The following is an 18,210-nucleotide window of genomic DNA, read 5'->3' as shown; positions in this document are numbered from 1 at the left end:
TCTGTGAACCTTCAATGCAGCAGATTTTTTTCTGAACTCTTCCCTAGATCATTGCCTTAACACAAGTCTGTCACTGAGCTCTACAGGCAGTTATCTTGACCTCAGGACCTGGGTTTTGCTCTGATATGCATTTTCAGCCGTTAGACCTTTTCTGAGAGGTGTGTGCCTTTCTAAATCAGACTCATTCAAATGAATTTGCCACAGTTTAACTCCACTTGAAGTGTAGTAACATCTAGAAGCAATATGAATGCTCCTGAACTAAAGTGCAAGTGTCCCAGAAATAGTATGAATGAAGTATGAATACTTATGCAACGGGACCTTTTCAGTATTTTTATTTTTTTTTAGCACAAATGTTAAAAACCTATGTTTTGCTTGGACATTATGGAGTAGGGAGTGTAGATTGATGTGGGGGGGAAAAGTATTTTAAAGTAGTTTAACATAAGGCAGCAACATAACAAAATGTGAAAAAAATGAAGGGGTATGAATAATTTCGCAAGGCACTGTATTCGTGACATTATTTTTGACAGCATCCTCATTTTACAGCATTTTTACACAAGCGCCTAAAACGTTTAACAGTACTGTAGCTTTGCAGATTGGTCTCTTGCAGCATCTTGAAGACATTGCCACAGTTCTTCTGTATATAGTCTGACTCGGTTTGTTCTGTTTCTTTGTCAAGACAAACTGGGTGAGGATGAGATCAGATCTCTGTGTGGAGCACTGGCTGTTGTCAGACTCCTTGTGCAAACAAAAATCTCACTGGATTATTACAATTAATGGCAAAATTAATTATTGAAACCGATTTGTCCGACTAAAACACTACAGCAAAAGATAGAAATAACTGATTTAAACCATTTTTAAAGTGGAAATACTAGTGGCCTAAGACTTTTTGCACAGCACTGTATATAAACATACTTGTTTATTAATTTTGTTATTTCTTATGTGTTATTTACAAGTCAGATTCATAAACTGAAATCGGTCAGATCCACTAAGATACTAATTACTAATACCTGTATGGAAATGGAGTTTTGTCGCCCTCTATAGTAACCAAATGGAATTTCACATTTGTTAGTGGAGCCCTTCAGTCTAATAAAGATAGGCTTTGTCTCAAAACCTACTGGGAATTTGTGAATCACAAGTATCATATGATGGCCAATAAAGGTTTTTAAACAGGCTGCTCTCTATTGAACAAAGTCACATTTTAATTCCCACGAGTTCAATCCGGATGTTCCTTTTGAAATCTGTGGGATTGATCAAATTCGGATCTTTGTGTTGAATCGGTTTGTTTGGACGATTCCCTACAACCAACATAAGAATTCTCTGCGTGTTATTTTACGTTCATTTTGTTGTAAATTTGCTGTTTATTAATGCGTTTTCACTATTAGGTTTCATGAATTGCTTTAATTGTCGTTGTTGCTTGTTTTAATATTACTGCTGACAGCAGTATTATTCGTAACATAACGTTTGTTCGTTTAACAATGTTTATAATTAATCAGATTAATTATTTCTATTATTATTACTCTTACCATTTCCATCTAAGATTTTTTTTCCGATAGACAAAGGTTTTTTTTTTTTTTTTGGACAGGTGAGTCATTGCCAAACACGAAAATGATTCGTTTTCGAATCACTAGAAGTTTAATCGCAAAACGTTACAGTGGATTTAATTATGTTTATAATTAAACAAATAAATTATTCCCATTATTATTAATTATACCATTCTAACAATTTTACTGATAAATGAATGATTTTCCCAAATCATTTGCGAAAAGCGCTTCGGTATCGATTCAAAAGAATGACTCTTTTTCGAATCACTTGAAATTCAATCGCAAAGCTTTACAGTGGATTTAATAATGTTTTTTATTAATCAAATTAATTTATTCCTATTATTATTAATTATACTGTTCCTGTCTTAAAATGTTACTGTTAAACACTTTTTGTTACAGATAAGTGATTCCCAAACGCTTTGCTAAAAGCGCTTCGGTCGAATCACTTAAAAAGTATCGATTCAAAAGAATGATTCTTTTTCAAATCACTAGAAATTCAATCGCAAAACCTTACAGTGGGTTCATTAATGTTTACAATTAAATTATTTATTCCCATTATTATTAATTACTGTTCTTATCAAGTTTGCTGTTGAAGTATTTTTTGTTACAGAGGAGTGATTTCCAAGCACTTTGCTAAAAGCGCTTCGGTCAAATCACTTAAAGTATCTATTCCAAAGAATGATTCGTTTTCGAATCACTAGAAATTTGAATTTCAACATGCTACAGTGGATGTAATAATGTTTATAATTAATCAAATTATTTATTCCCATTATTATTAATTATTGTTCCCAACAAGTTTGCTGTTGAAATAATTTTTGTTACAGATGAATGATTCCCAAACACTGCGAAAAGCGGTTCGGTCGAATCACTTAAAAAGTATCCATTCAAAAGAATGATTCTCTTTTGAATCACTAGAAATTCAATCGCAAAACGTTACAGTTGATGTAATAATATTTATAAGTAATCAAATTATTCCCATTATTATTAATTATACTATTCCTGTCTAACAATTATACTGGTAAACTTTTTTTGTTACAAATGAATGATTCCCAAACACATTGCTGAAAGCGCTTCGGTGGAATCATTAAAATGAATCACTAAAAAAAGTATTGATTCAATAGAATGATTCGTTTTCGAATCACAAGAAATTCAATCACAAAACGTTAGTTTTCAGTAATGTTTATAATTTATCAAATCAAATATTCCCATTATAATTACATCGTTCCCGTCTTAACAATTTTACTGTGGTAAACACCGTTTTTTTGTTACAGATGAGTGATACACTTTGCTAAAAGCGCTTCGGTCGAATCACTAAAAAGTATCGACTCAAAAGATTCGTTTTCGAATCACTAGAAATTCAATCGCGAAACGTTACAGTTGATGTAATAATGTTTAAAATTAATCAGATGACTTATTCCCATTATTATTATTCTGTTCCCTGTCTAACAATTTTACTGGTAAACAAAGTTGTTTGACAGATGAGTGATTCCCAAACACCTCGAATCACTTAAAAAGTGTTGAACTAAAAGAGTGATTCGTTTTCAAATCTCTAGAAATTCAGTTACAGTGGATTTAATGTTTATAAATAATCAAATTAATTATTCCTATTATTAATAATTACACTGTACCCTTCTTACAAGTTTACTGTTAAACTACTTTTTGTTACAGATGAGGGATTCCCAAACATTTTGATGCGATTCGGTCGAATCACTAGGAATCGATTCAAAAAAATGATTCGTTTTCGAATCACTAGAAATTCAATTGCAAAACGTTACAGTGGGTTTACTGATGTTTACAATTAGTCGTATTATTTATTCCCATTATTAATATTATTACATTAATATTAATTATTACTGTTCCTGTCTAACAAGTTAACTGTTAAAAAAAATGTTTGTTACAGATGAGTGACTAACGCTTTGGTCGAATCAATAAAAAGTATTGATTTAAAAGTGATTTATTTTCGAATCACAAGAAACGTTAAGCATATTCTATAATATTTATAATTATAAAAATAAATTATTCCCATTATTATTAATTATACTGTTCCCTTCCTAACAATTTTACATTTCCCAAACACTTTGCGAAAAGCGCTTCGGTTGAATCACTAAAAAGTATCGATTCAAAAGAATGATTCTCTTTTGAATCAAAAAAAAGAGAGTCAAAGAGAAGAATGATTCTCTTTTGAATCACTAGAAATTCAATCGCAAAACACTAGAAGTACATCTATATGTCACAAATACCAACACACAACGTGGCTTTTCAGTGTCTTGTGCCTAAAAACAAAACTGAGGGGTGTTTCTCGTTCCCGTCAGCGAGTGCCGCGCGCTCTTTTTGGCGCTCTTCGCGCTCTAACGCGCGCGTCTGTTGATCGTTGGAGAGACTCGCGGTCACCGTTACGCATTTGAGCAGAACACCGCGCTCAGAATGGCCGAGAGTCACGGCGAAATCAGCGGCCACGATTGTCGGCGACCGGCTTCGGTACAGACCTTCAACCACAGATCCTCCAAGTGGGTCCGTTTGAACGTCGGCGGCACGTATTTTCTGACCACCAGACAGACGCTTTGCCGGGATCCCAAATCGTTCCTGTTCCGGCTGTGCCAAGCGGAACCAGACCTCGATTCGGATAAGGTAACTAAAGCTTGATTTACTTCATTTAGAGACCATTTCACCAGTTCTACTGAGGTAAATAACCTAGTTTGTAAGCCAGAGCATTTATTTATTTAGTTTATTTATAAGTAATTTATAAAGAATGGCTGGGAAAAGTAGGTTAGAGAGTGGAGAAGTCTGTGAAACACAGTCTATGTGAAACCTATTTCATTTTAAGTTTAAATATTATTGTAATACTATTATGTTGACACCATAAATACATTTAAGTGGTAAAAATATTATGTAATTTTATTTATACAAACCCGTTGTTAGCCTATGTAGGATATTGCCATAATTAATATATGAACATTTTTGTAGCAACACTGAATGGATGAAAATATTTTTTTGTAATATAAAAATGAAAAAATAGCCTGTATTATTAAATATTATAATTTTGATTTATAATGTAAGCTGAAGTGCTTTTCAAAGTGTTTTTTATGTTAAAACTTTTAAAACCACTTTAAACAAATATATTAAAATATTAGTAAAATATATTTTAAAAATGTAACATTGAGTAGAAACCGCATTATGTTAACACTGAATGGATGAAAATAAATATTTTGTAATATAAAGATGAAATAATTGCCTATATTATTAAATATTATAATTTTTATTCTCACATTTTGATTTAAAATTGAAGCTGAAGTGCTTTTCCAAGTGTTTTTTTATGTAAAAACTGGGTTTAAAACCACTTTAACTGACCAAATATATTAAAATATTAGTAAAATATGTTTTACAAATGTATAAAAATTGAAAACTGAGTAGAATGGTAACACTGAATGTATGACATTAAATATTTTGTAATGTAATGATGAAATAATTTCCTATTTTTTATATTATTATATATTATCACGTTTCTAATATATAATTGTAGCAAATCAGTTCCTAATTTTAATTTAACATAATTCAATCATGCACAATCAAATGATTCACAAGACAAAAGATCTCTATCTTTTCAATTTTGAGGAGTTTCTTTTAAATGGGTCATGAGTATGAAACTCTATCTGGCTGTTATTTATCTTCACAAGTTCATAAGCGCTTATATTGCTGTATAGAGTTATTTGTATTGTATTTATGGTAATTTAGGGCTTGTCCAGATGGTTGTTTTTGTCTGGAGTTGTTTTCCTGTCGGATGGACACGAACAAACACACTTTTACCGTCCGCTCCACCCCTCCTCTCCCAGTCCCAGAACAAGGTCTCTTCTGTTCTTCTGTGAGTGTTCGTGGCTGGGAAGACGTGCGGTGGATTGTGGCACCTTGTTTGTCTGTGGCATCGTTAGGGGACATCATCAGCACATCTGCCCCAGTTTTGCCTTGTAATCTGGACACAATCCCGCTTATGACACCTGAGCTGTGTCAGAGATCAGGGTCAAAGGTTATGCTGCACGGGTCGGATAAGGCAAAGATCACTGGTGGATCTTTCAAGTGAAGGCTTCTGATGCGACTGTGTCTTAAATTGTTCCCAAAATGATTAAAATGCATTGTGAAAAAAGTATTTTGTTAACCTAAAATGTGCACTAGGACAAAATTAGGGTAGAAAGAAAAATGACCCAGAAACCGCTAAATATCACAGTTGATTACAAATAACAATGTAAATGTTTTAAGTAAAAATCAAGTTAAAATCAAGTTTATAACTAAAGTTGCAAATTCATTGCACTTTATACAACCACCGTGAATCACAAAACTGATCAAATATATAAAAAATGTTAGTAAAATGTATTTTAAAAATGTATAGAAAATTAAAACTGAGTAGAAACAACCTTATGGTAACACTGAATGGATGAAAATAAATATTTTGTAATATAAAAATTAAATAATTGGCTATATTATTAAATATTATAATTTTTATTATCATATTTTGATTTATAATTTCCAAGTGTTTTTTATGTTAAAACTGGGTTTGAAACCACTTTGAGTCAGAAAACTAATCAAATATCAAATATTGGTAAAATATATTTTTTTAAATGTATAAATATTGCTAACTGAGTAAAAACAGCATCATGGTAACACTAAATGGATGACAATTTTGTAATATAAAGATATAATAACTGCATATATTATTAAATATCATTATATACATCACATATTTTACTATATAATTGGCGCTAAAGTTCTTCTTAAAGTGTTTTTTTTTATGTTAAAACTGGGTTTAAAACCACATTGAGTCAGAAAACTGATCAAATATATAAAAAAATATATTTTAAAAATGTATAAAATTTGAAAACTGAGTAGAAACAGTATAATGTTAACACTGAATGGATGACAATAAATATTTTGTAATATAAAGATGAAATATTTGCTATATTAATAAATATTATTATATTTATCATTGCATATTTAATTTATAATTGAAGCTGAAGTGCTTTTCAAAGTGTTTATGTTAAAACTGGGTTTAAAACCACTTTGAGTCAGAAAACTGATCAAATGTATCAAAAATGTTAGTAAAATATATTTAAAAAAAATTATAAATATTAAGAGTGGAAACAGCATTATGTTAACACTGAATGGATCAAAATAAATATTTTGTAATATAAAGATGAAATAATTGCCTATATTATTAAATAATATACTTTTTATTATACCATTTTGATTTATAATTGAAGCTGAAGTGCTTTTCCAAGTGTTTTATGTTAAATCTGGGTTTAAAACCACTTTGAGTCAGAAAACTAATATAATATATAAAATAATTTTAAAAATGTATAAAATTGAAAACTGTGAAGAAACAGTATTATGATAACACTGGACGGATGCAAATAAATATTTTGTGATATAAAAATAAAATAATTGCCTATATTATTAAATATTATAATTTTTATTCTCACATTTGATTTATAATTGAAGCTAAATTGCTTTTCAGTTCCAGAAGTGTTTTTATGTTAAATCTGAGTTTAAAACCACTTAAAGTCAGACAACTGTTCAAATATATCAAAAATATTAGTAAAATATATTTTTACAATCTGAGTAGAAACAGCATTATAGTAACTGAATGGATGAAAAGAACTATTTTGTAATATAACGATGAAATAATTGCCTATATTATTACATTAATTATCATATATTTTAATTTACAGTTGGAGCTGAAGTGCTTTTCACAGTTTAAAACCACTTTGAGTCAGAAATCTGATCAAATATATAAAAAATTGTAAAATATATATATATATATATATATATATATATATAAATTGAAAACTAAGTAGAAACAGCATTATGGGAACACTGAATGATTTTTTATTTTTTTTTGTAATATATAGATGAAATAATTTCCTGTATAATTAAATAGAATTATATTTATTATCACGTATTTTAACTTATAATTGGAGCTGAAGTGCTTTTCCAATGTTTAAACTGGGTTTAAAACCACTTTGGGTCAGAAAACTGATCTTAGTAAACTTAGTAAAATATATTTTAAAAATTAATAAAATTTGAAAACTGAGTAGAAACAGCATTATAATACTGAATGGATGAAAATAAACATTTTGTAATATAAAGATAAAATAATTGCCTATATTATTAAAAATTTATATATATTGAAAACTGATAAATATATATATATAAAATTAATAAAAAAAATTGAAAAATGAGTAGAAATACCATTATTGTGGCATGTTATATGGGTGCAAAAAATAATTTTCTACAGTCTATGAAATCTTACTGCCTAATAACATTTTTTTGTTAAAATACTTTAGTTATTATATTCTAATATGCTGAGATATGCCTAATTATAAAGTAAAATATTTGTAGTTTGATTCTTTAGAAAAAGTATAAGCACATACCAACACATTGCCCTGTTTATTGTCTCCACCAATAGTGTGAGTTTGGGGGCGGAGCTACATGCCAAATATGGGCGGGGTGGTGCCTAAGGAAACCTGTTTGAAACAGTAATTATTTTTGCGTTATTTAATATTTTGTTTGAAGGCGACAAACCTCACACACTTCTGCTTTAAACCTTGTCATATAATAGTTAAAGTGCATATTTAAGTGTCATTGCACTATAACAAAAATAAAATCATTTAAGCCGTTTGCACAGCTCGTGTCACATTGTTTCGGGCTCGCACAGCTCCGGCTGTCTCACCTCCTCTCATCTCTCAAATCTCAGGCGGTAATCTCAAAATAACCCTAATCCAGAATAATCCTGCTCTCTAGGGGCTTTAACCCTGTAAAGAGCAGGAGTCTCTAAGGCTCTGGGAAATCACTCCACGCTGTTTGTGCCCCAGATTTGATAAAAGGGTGATTTCAGACTCACACACTGTTCCAGGTTCGGTAGCAATCGTCCTGGTTGAAGGCTAAACGCGGCGATGAGTTTGTGTCTACGTACGTCTATTTTTTATGACTGCGGCCTGCGTGCCATTACGGAAAGACATGCCGAGTCCCACCAGCGCACTTGAACACGCACAACGCATTAATGTTTAAACTCACTTTCCTCTAATGCTTCTCTTCTCTTAGTGTTCGCAGACTCACACGCTACGCTAAAATAAAAACAGACCTAATGGATCTTTCTCTGTTGATTTCTACTGTAGGATGAGTCTGGAGCGTATTTGATTGACAGGGATCCTATGTATTTTGGGCCTGTGCTGAATTACCTCAGACATGGGAAGCTGGTTCTCAACAAGAACCTGACGGAGGAGGGTATGACACATATCCACAGTCAAACTGACACGATTGAGGCTGTGATTGCTGCTGTGTAGCCTTCATTCTGTTTGTGTGTGTGTGTGTGTGTGTGTGTGTGCGTGTGTGTGTGTGTGTGTGTGTGTGTTTAAGGAGCTCTCGAAGAGGCAGAGTTTTACAACATCACATCATTAATAAAACTCATCAAAGAAAAGATCAATGAAAGAGAAGCCAAGACGACACACGTAAGCGAGCAGAAACACACAATTCACTTTGAAACTTACACTGAAACCCTTTAAGATTTATTTTTAGATCCCTTTGTCCAAGCAGACTTAAAAACTGAGATATGCGTCCACACTTTGTAGGTGATTCACTGTGTTATTTTTAGTATTATTTGCTTGCAGTTTTTATTAATGCTTTAGTTCAGTTTTTTCTTGTGATTTTATGATGTGCTTTTGATATTTTTATGTTGTTTTTTTCCAGAATATTGCTATTTGTGTTTACTTTAGTTCAGTTTTAGTTTTTATTTCCAAATAGCAATTTTAGTGCTAGTTGCCAACGTTCCTCATTTTTTATGTAGTTTTTCATCTAAAAATTTTATTACAGCTTTATTTCAATTAACAGAAGAGTAGTTGTAGATAACAAATACAACCCTGGTGATTTATCAAAGCAAGACTGATAGCAATAATGCATTTTTTTTTGGCAAAAGATTTATTCTGGGTTCAGGGAAAGTCGCTGTTTTGTGACTGGATTCTGATTGCTTTTTCTACAAGAAACTTTGACTAATATTCCACATTATACTTTTATTTATTTACATTATACTTTTATTAGCATTTTATATATTATATTATATTATATTATTATGGAAGCCCATTTCTGCCACTGAAAAAAAAAATAAAAAAAGGAATTATAACTTTTTAAATCACAATTCTGACCTTTTTTTCTCAGAATTGCGTAATATAATGAAGTCAGAATTGTGAGATACAAACTCACATTTGAGAAATAAAAAGTAATCGCAAGATAAAAACTCGCATTTGCGAGAAAATAAGTCAGAATTGCGAGTTTATGTCTCCCAATTCTGACTTTATTTTTCACAACTGGGAATTTATGTCCCCCAATTCTGACTTTACATCTTGTTAATATTACTTTATTAATCGCAATTCAGGTTTATATCTCACAATTTTGAGAAAAATGTATATCTGTTAATTTCTCACATTTGAGAGTTTATATCCCACAATTTTGACTTTATATCTTTTTATGACTTTATCACTTGCAATTGGAAGTTTACAAAAAGAAAAAGTCAGAATCTCCCTATTCTGACTTTATTTCTTGCAATTGAGAGTTTATATCCCACAATTCTGACTTTATATCCCATTATTATGACTTTATAATTTGCATTTGCAAGTTTATATCTCACAATTAAAAAAAATTGCAAGTTTGTATCTCACAATTCTGAGGATAAAAAAGTCAGAATAGCGAGTTTATATCTCTTAATTCTGACTTTATTTCTCGGATTTGAGAGTATATATCCCACAATTCTGACTTTATATCTTTTTATGACTCTATCATTTGCAATTGGAAGTTTATATCTCACAATTTTGAGAAAAAGTCAGAAGTTTATATCTCCCTATTCTGACTTTATTTCATTGCAGCTGAGAGTTTATATCCCACAATTCTGACTTTATATCTTATTATTATGACTGTATAATTTGCAAGTACGAGTTTATACAATAAATTTGGAAAAAGTCAGAATTGCGAGTTTAAATCTCTCAATTCTGACTTTATTTCTTACAGTTTCGAATTTATATCCCCCAATTCTGACTTTATATCTTTTTATGACTTTATAATTTGCAATTGTGAGTTTATACCTCACAATTTTGAGAAAAAGTCAGAATAGCGAGTTTATATCTGTTAATTTCTCACATTTGAGTTTATATCCCCCAATTCTGACTTTATATCTTTTTATGACTTTATCATTTACAATTGTAAGTTTATATCTCACAATTTTGAGAAAAAGTCAGAATTATGAGTTTATTTCTCCCTATTCTGACTTTATTTCTCGCAATTGAGAGTTTATATCCCGCAATTCTGACTTTATATCTCGTTATTATGACTTTATAATTTGCAAGTACGAGTTTATATATCACAATTTGGAAAAAGTCAGAATTGCAAGTTTGTATCTCACAATTTTGAGACAAAAAGTCAGAATAGAGAGTTTATATCTCTCAACACTGACTTTATTTTTCGCAGTTGCAGTTTTATAACTCATTATTATGACTTTGTAATTTGCAATTGCAAGTTTATACCTCACAATTTTGAGAAAAAGTTTTCAACTTTGCGAGTTTGTATCATGCAATTCTGAGAAAAAAAGTTCATATCTCACAATTCTGACTTTTTTCTCTAAGAATTGCTTGATATAAGCTTGCAGTTGCGAGTTAAAAAGTCAGAATTGTGAGATACAAACTCGCATTTGTGAGAAAAAAAATATTTCTCAATTCTGACTTTCTTGCAGTTTCTCACAAAAACTAGATATATTGTTCAAAATTAAGATATAAATTACTGTGATAAATTACCTAAAGTGTCATTTAGGGATTAACAGGCAGAATGCAAATCCAAATGTGCCTTTACGCATACATATACATTAAATTAATTCATATTTAAATGACGAATGTAAATGAAGGTCAAATGTTTTACATATTTTCACAGTCTGTGTCTCTGTTTTCAGACGCCAGTCAAGCATGTTTACAGAGTGTTGCAGTGTCAAGAGGAAGAGCTTACTCAGATGGTCTCGACCATGTCAGACGGATGGAAGTTTGAGCAGGTAAATCGAACCTGGCCTTAGTTCATCTGATCATTCCAGCTCCACAACAATCAGAATCGCTCCCGCCGGTTCAGTTGAGCTGCGGTGTGTGATACAGGCCCTGCCTTACGCTCTGATTGGTTGTTGCAGCTTGTCAGTGTAGGTTATGGGCGGGCCCAGAAGTCAGAGTTTTTCCTGATTGTGTCTCGAGAGGTGAAGGGGGAGGAGTCAAGCCAAACTCACCCCGCCCACAGTGGAGAGGTGTGTCCAACAATCCCCTGTCCTCCCACTAACCACTGCATGCCGTCACAAGATTGATTTTTATTGCAATGGTCACAGAGAATGCCGTCCCCTGCACAGATGTTGGTGATGCACACTATTCTGCATGCTTAGAAGTATATTAACAAGGACCGAGTCTTTGCATGCAAATGCATTCCTGAGCATGTTGAAAATATAAGTGCACCATGATGTATTTTGTTAAAGGGACTGTTCACCTAAAAATGACCAATGTACTTTATTATTATGGTTCCTGTACAATAAAAGTAAATGGGAACCAGTGCCTTCAAGCTCCAAGCTTCCATGACCAGTTTTCACTCAAGTCAAACCTGTATTTGAATATAAGCAAACTCCAATGAGAGTTAAGGCAGTGATTCATAATCACTGGCATTTTAAGGTGGACTGTCGCTTTAAAGGAATAGTTCGCCCAAAAATGAAAATTTACTGAACATGTTTTCTGGTCATCCAAGATGTAGATGAGTTTGTTTCTTCTTCAGATTTGGAGAAATGTTGCATTACATCACTTGCTCACCAATGGATGAGAGAATGAGAGTCCAAACAGCTGATAAAAACATCACAATCATCCACAAGTAATCCACACCACTCCAGTCCATCAATTAATGTCTTGTAAAGCCAAAAGTGTGTGTTTTTAAGAAACAAATCCATCATTAAGGCGTTTAAACTTTAAACTTTGACTTGAACTTTGACTTTTTCACTGGAGAAAGCAATGTTATGGATGGAGAAGTCATATTTTAGATGAAAAGAACTACAGTTAAGGTCAAAAGTGAACCTTGCAGAATCTGCAAAATGTTAATTATTTTACCAAAATAAGAGGGATCATACAAAACGCATGTTATTTTTTATTTAGTACTGACCTGAATAAGATATTTCACATAAAAGATGTTTACATATAGTTCACAAGAGAAAATAATAGTTTAATTTATAAAAACGACGCTGTTCAAAAGTTTACAAACACTTGATTCTTAATACTGTGTTGTTACCTGAATGATCCACAGCTGTGTTTTTTTGTTTAGTGATAGTTGTTCATGAGTCCCTTGTTTGTCCTGAACAGTTAAACTGCCCGCTGTTCTTCAGAAAAATCCTTCAGGTCTCACAAATTCTTTGGTTTTTCAGTATTTTTGTGTATTCGAACCCTTTCCAACAATAACTGTGTGATTTTGAGGTCCATCTTTTCACACTGAGGACAACTGAGGGACTCTTATGCAACTATTACAGAAGGTTCAAACGCTCACTGATGCTCCAGAAGAAAACATGATGCATTAAGAGACAGTATCAAAACCTTTGATATGAACATTTTTATTTTGCCTAGATATCTTATTTTTTAATTTAGCTACAGACGATACTTTCTTATTTTTCTAGAAGACAAAATAAGTTAAGTTTACCCTAATATTCAAATCTGCCTAAAGTTTTCATGCTCTTAATGCATTGTGTTTCCTTCTGAAGCATCAGTGAGTGTTTGAACCTTCTGTAATAGTTGCATATGAGTGCCTCAGTTGTCCTCAGTGTGAAAAGATGGATCTCAAAATCATCATTGTTGGAAAGGGTTCAAAGCACAAAAATGCTGAAAAACCAAATACTTTGTGGGACCTGAAGGATTTTTCTGTAGAACAACGGGAAAAAACAGCTGTGGATCATTCAGGTAACAATAAAATATTAAAAAACAAGTGTATATAAACTTTTGAATGGGGTCATTTTTATAAATTTAACTTGTATACTATATGTAAACATCTTTTATGTAAAATATCTTATTCAGGTCAGCACTAAATAAAAATAACATGCATTTTGTATGATCCCTCTTACTTTGTTAAAATAATTCACATTTTGCAGATTCTGCAAGGTTTATGTAAACTTTAAGTTAAAAATGTCTTAAAGATGGATTTGTTTCTTACAAACACGCAACTTTTCATTTTAAAAGACATTATTTGACGGACTGGAGTGGTGTGGATTACTTGTGGATTATTGTGATGTTTTATCAGCTGTTTGGACTCTCATTCTAACGGCACCCATTCACTACAGAGTTTCCGTTGGTGAGCAAGTGATCTAATGCTACATTTCTCCAAATCTGTTCTGATGAAAAAACAAACTCATTTACATCTTGAATGGCCTACGGCTGAGTAAACTGTCAGCAAATTTTCATTTTTGAGTGCACTATTCCTTTAACTATCTATAGTCACTCAATGAGAACAGTTGCTAACCTCCATCTTCTCCTCTTCATTTCTGTCTCTCATTCATATTTTGTGTAGTTGGTCAATATCGGATCCTCCTATAACTATGGTAATGAAGATCAGGCGGAGTTCTTGTGTGTTGTTTCTAAGGAACTGCACAACCAATCATACAGCAACAACACCCAAACCAGTGAGAAAGCCAAGGTAAGAAGCATGTGTGTGTTTGGCTGTGTTCTAAACAGATGACTAGCATACTACATACTACTATTCAAAAGTCTGGGGTCAGTCTAGTTTTTAAATACTGTTATTAGCAAAGTCATGTTAATTTGATTAAAAGTGACAGTAAAGACATTCACAATGTTACCAAATGTTTCCGTTTCTTGTAAATGCTGTTCTTTTAAACAAAGTATCCTAAAAAAACAAAGTATCAAGATTTTTACAAATATATGAAGCTGTTTTCAACATTGAAAATAATCATAAATGTTTCTTGAGCAGCAGATCAGCATATTAGAATGACTTCTGAAGGATCATGTGACACTGACTGGAGGATGGATGCGTAAAATTCAGCTTTGATCACAGGAATAAATTACATTTTACAATATATTCATATAGAGAACATTTATTTTAAATTGTAATAATATTTCAGAATATTACTGATTTTCCTGTATTTCTACTCAAATAAATGCAACCTTGGTGAGCAGAAGAGACTTACAAAAACATTTTAAAATCCTACAGACTCCAAACTCTTGTAATGGGAATAGTGTGTTATTCCAAACATGGCTGTTGTGTTTCAGGTATTGCTGACAGTAGCTTAGTACAGATTAGTAATCTTTTATAGTATTATGTAAATCCTCTGCTCTTTCCCCCCTCAGATTCTACAGGAACGCGGTTCTAGAATATGATCATCTAGAGCTGCCGTGTTTTGAAACATATCAGCTCTATCAACTTGTTCTCTTCATGCCTCAAGAGCACTGGACACCTGACGCACACAAGCAGCACGTGAAGAGCATGTCCACTGTATTCCAGTCTTTATGGTGCTTGTTTATCTGGGATGCTTGCTTGTTTTGATCTTCATGGATTCAGAGACTGATTCGGACTCTGTGGTCAGGATCTGGAGAGCAGGACCAATGACAATCTCAGGGATCAAAAAGGAAACGGACACGTCACTCTAAATCACTGCCCACCTGTTACCACAATCAATATAATGGACATACAGTAAGGTCCAAAAGTGATAATACTTGATTTTTTAGTTAGAAATGGATGTTTATCTGCTTACCCCAGGGCATCAAAGATGTAGGTGACTTTGTTTCTTCAGTAGAACACAAACAAAGATTTTTAACTCAAACCGTTGCAGTTTGTCAGTCATATAATGGCAGTCAATGGCTTTGAGAGTCAAAAAACATACACAGACAAAACCAAATTAAACCCTGCGGCTTGTCACGATACATTGAGGTGTTTACACACAAAACGATCGGTCTGTGCAAGAAATTGAACAGTATTTATATCATTATTTACCTCTGATCCACCGCAACATCCAACTGTCCTGAGCACATTCACAACAGCCGTGCGTGACGCATCAACCTGCTCTGGCATAGACGCATGCGCAGAAGCGATCTATCGTGTGTATACATCACACAGACCGATTGTTTCATGTGTTAAGACCTCAATGTATCGTCACGAGCCGCAGGGTTTAATTTGGTTTTGTCTGTGTGTGTTTTTTTGACTCTCAAAGCCATGGGTCCCATTGACTGCCATTATATGACTGACAGACTGCAACGGCTTGAGTTAAAAATCTTCGTTTGTGTTCTACTGAAGAAACAAAGTCACCTACATCTTGGAGACCCTGGGGGTAAGCAAATAAATATAACATTTAAATTTTTGGGTGGACTATTTATTTAAAGGGGTCATCGGATGGCCATTTTCCACATATTGATTTGATTCTTAAGGGTCTTAATGGAAAGTCTATAACATACTTTGGTTAAAATTTCTTAAGGGTAGTGTAAAAAAACACTCCTTTTACCTTGTCAAAATCAGCCCTTTTTAAAGTGAGCTATTCTGTCGCATGTTCCTTTAAATGCTAATGAGCTCTGCTCGCCCCGCCCCTCTCTGCCGTGGGATGACGAGCCATAATGTTTACTTTTGCCGCGTTTAGCTGCAAAACTTGCTAACTAGCACATTATTAAGAAAGGCCATTTGCAAAGATGCATAAACCCTTCTACTCACTTCTGCTGTGGGTGAAGCTGCATCAGGAACGATTCGCACAAACATAGACGCATATGTAGATCGGGATCGGCACTTTCCTTTCAAAAACGAAAGTAACATTAATCCTCTGCTTCTTCAGCGGCTGGAGTAAATGACAACTGCTATTTTTATTATCACATCCAACAACAGAACACCTCAATCACTCAATAAGAGTCTTCCTCTGCACCTGAGTCACACAATTGCAATCAGAGTCGGACTGTTTCAGCTCGGTGAGGGCGGGGCTAGGGTAAGGCGTTCATGTCAATCAACTATCGTGGGAGTGGCCTCTGTCTGTGTGCCGTCACACAGTGACAAGAAGTTGAGAATGACCTGATTTTAAAAAGGGGATATTACTTTTAAAGATTAAAAAAATACCACTGGGTGGATTTTTATCATTGTAGGGTGGTTATGTACACAAACTGGCAACACACATCAGTGTTCAAACAACATGTAAAAGTGAGTTTTGCATCCGATGACCCCTTTAAAGTGAATGCTTTTCTTTACAAGTCTCTCAGTATTTGCTTTGTCTTGCTTTTTCTTTAATCAATAACATCAACAAAACCAGATGATCATGTACTTATGCATGATTTGTGATGTTTCAAAGAGCGTCAAGGAAAATCTGAGTGTCTGTACAAAGAGTCGCATAATCAATGTCATTCATTTACTTACATTTTTTGCTTTTTTGGAAAGGTTTAAAATCCCTTTTTTTGTGGTCTCTGACTTTTGGATGCCACTGTCCTATGATTTGCAGTTGGGGCCAAAAGTTTTCATACACCTTGCAGAATCTGCAAAATGTTCATTATTTTACCAAAATATGAGGGATCATGCAAAATACATGTTATTGTTTATTTAAAAGACGTTTACATATTGTCCACAAGAGAAGATATAGAAGACAAAAAGTTTTCTTTTATGTGAAATACCTTATTCAGGTCAGTACAAAAAAAAGAAATAGCATGCATTTTGTACGATCTCTCTTAATTTGCTCAAATAATTAACATTTTGCAGATTCTGAAGGGGTATGTAAACTTTTAATCTTAACTATATAAACACAGCAATACAAATTTTGCAATAGCACCATGGTTGAGCACAATTTTTATGCAAGTTTGTAGGGCTGAGTAATATTTCTTAGTGTTTTTAGAGATTTTAGCCACACTACCATTCAAAAGTTTGGGGTCGGTAATATTTTTTGAATGTTTTTCTATGTATCTCTACATTAATTTGATCAAAAATACAGTAAGAACAGTTTAGTTTGAATATATTTTAAAAAGTAATTTATTCCTGTGATCAACGCTGAATTTTCAGCATCATTACTCCAGTCTTCAGTGTCACATGATCCTTCAGAAATCATTCTAATATGATGATTTGCTGCTCAAGAAACATCTATGATTGTTATCAAAGTTGAAAACAGTTGTGCTGCTTCATATTTTTGTGAAAATCATTAAACTTTTAGGATTCTTTGATCAAAAGAACAGCATCTTTACTGTCACTTTTGATCAATTTAATGCATCCTTGCTGAATAAAACTATCATTTTTTTGCAAAAAGAAAAAAAAAAAAACTCTTTAACCCCAAACTTTTGAATAATAATATTATATACAGTATCTGCAACACATGTTACTGGAAACCTATATGTTTTGTACTCCTTTTATTGTGAAAATTATTGCTTTTGCACTACTGCTATTATTATTATTATTATTATTATTATTATCTAGGCAATATTTCAGAGATATCAGTGAACTGCTGTTAAGAAATGTGTTTGTGTATCTTATTATTGAACACTTGGCTGGACCTTAAAGGGAAGGAGCTTTTCTGTCTGTCAACCAATAAGAAAGAAAGGATATATGAAGCATTTGAATTATACCTTGCCTGTCCTGATCTTGCACATTTTGATATGCACTATATTATGCATCTTATAAG

General features: G+C 32.8%; 1 protein-coding gene across 1 annotated transcript; it reads left to right on the top strand.

Annotated features, from left to right (window-relative positions):
* Window positions 1-3,921: 3,921 nt before the first annotated feature.
* On the top strand, window positions 3,922-15,458 carry kctd5b (potassium channel tetramerization domain containing 5b). Its single transcript, XM_073831123.1, has 6 exons — window positions 3,922-4,169; window positions 8,705-8,813; window positions 8,946-9,037; window positions 11,518-11,613; window positions 14,133-14,258; window positions 14,927-15,458. The coding sequence occupies exons 1-6, from the start codon at window positions 3,966-3,968 to the stop codon at window positions 14,954-14,956; spliced, it is 657 nt and encodes a 218-aa protein (XP_073687224.1). The 5' UTR covers window positions 3,922-3,965; the 3' UTR covers window positions 14,957-15,458.
* Window positions 15,459-18,210: the final 2,752 nt, after the last annotated feature.

Source organism: Garra rufa, chromosome 24 (assembly GCF_049309525.1).
Source record: "Garra rufa chromosome 24, GarRuf1.0, whole genome shotgun sequence".
NCBI classification, from domain to species: domain Eukaryota; kingdom Metazoa; phylum Chordata; class Actinopteri; order Cypriniformes; family Cyprinidae; genus Garra; species Garra rufa.
The sequence above is the reverse complement of the archived record's forward strand: the minus strand, read 5'-3'. Positions and strand labels throughout refer to the sequence as shown.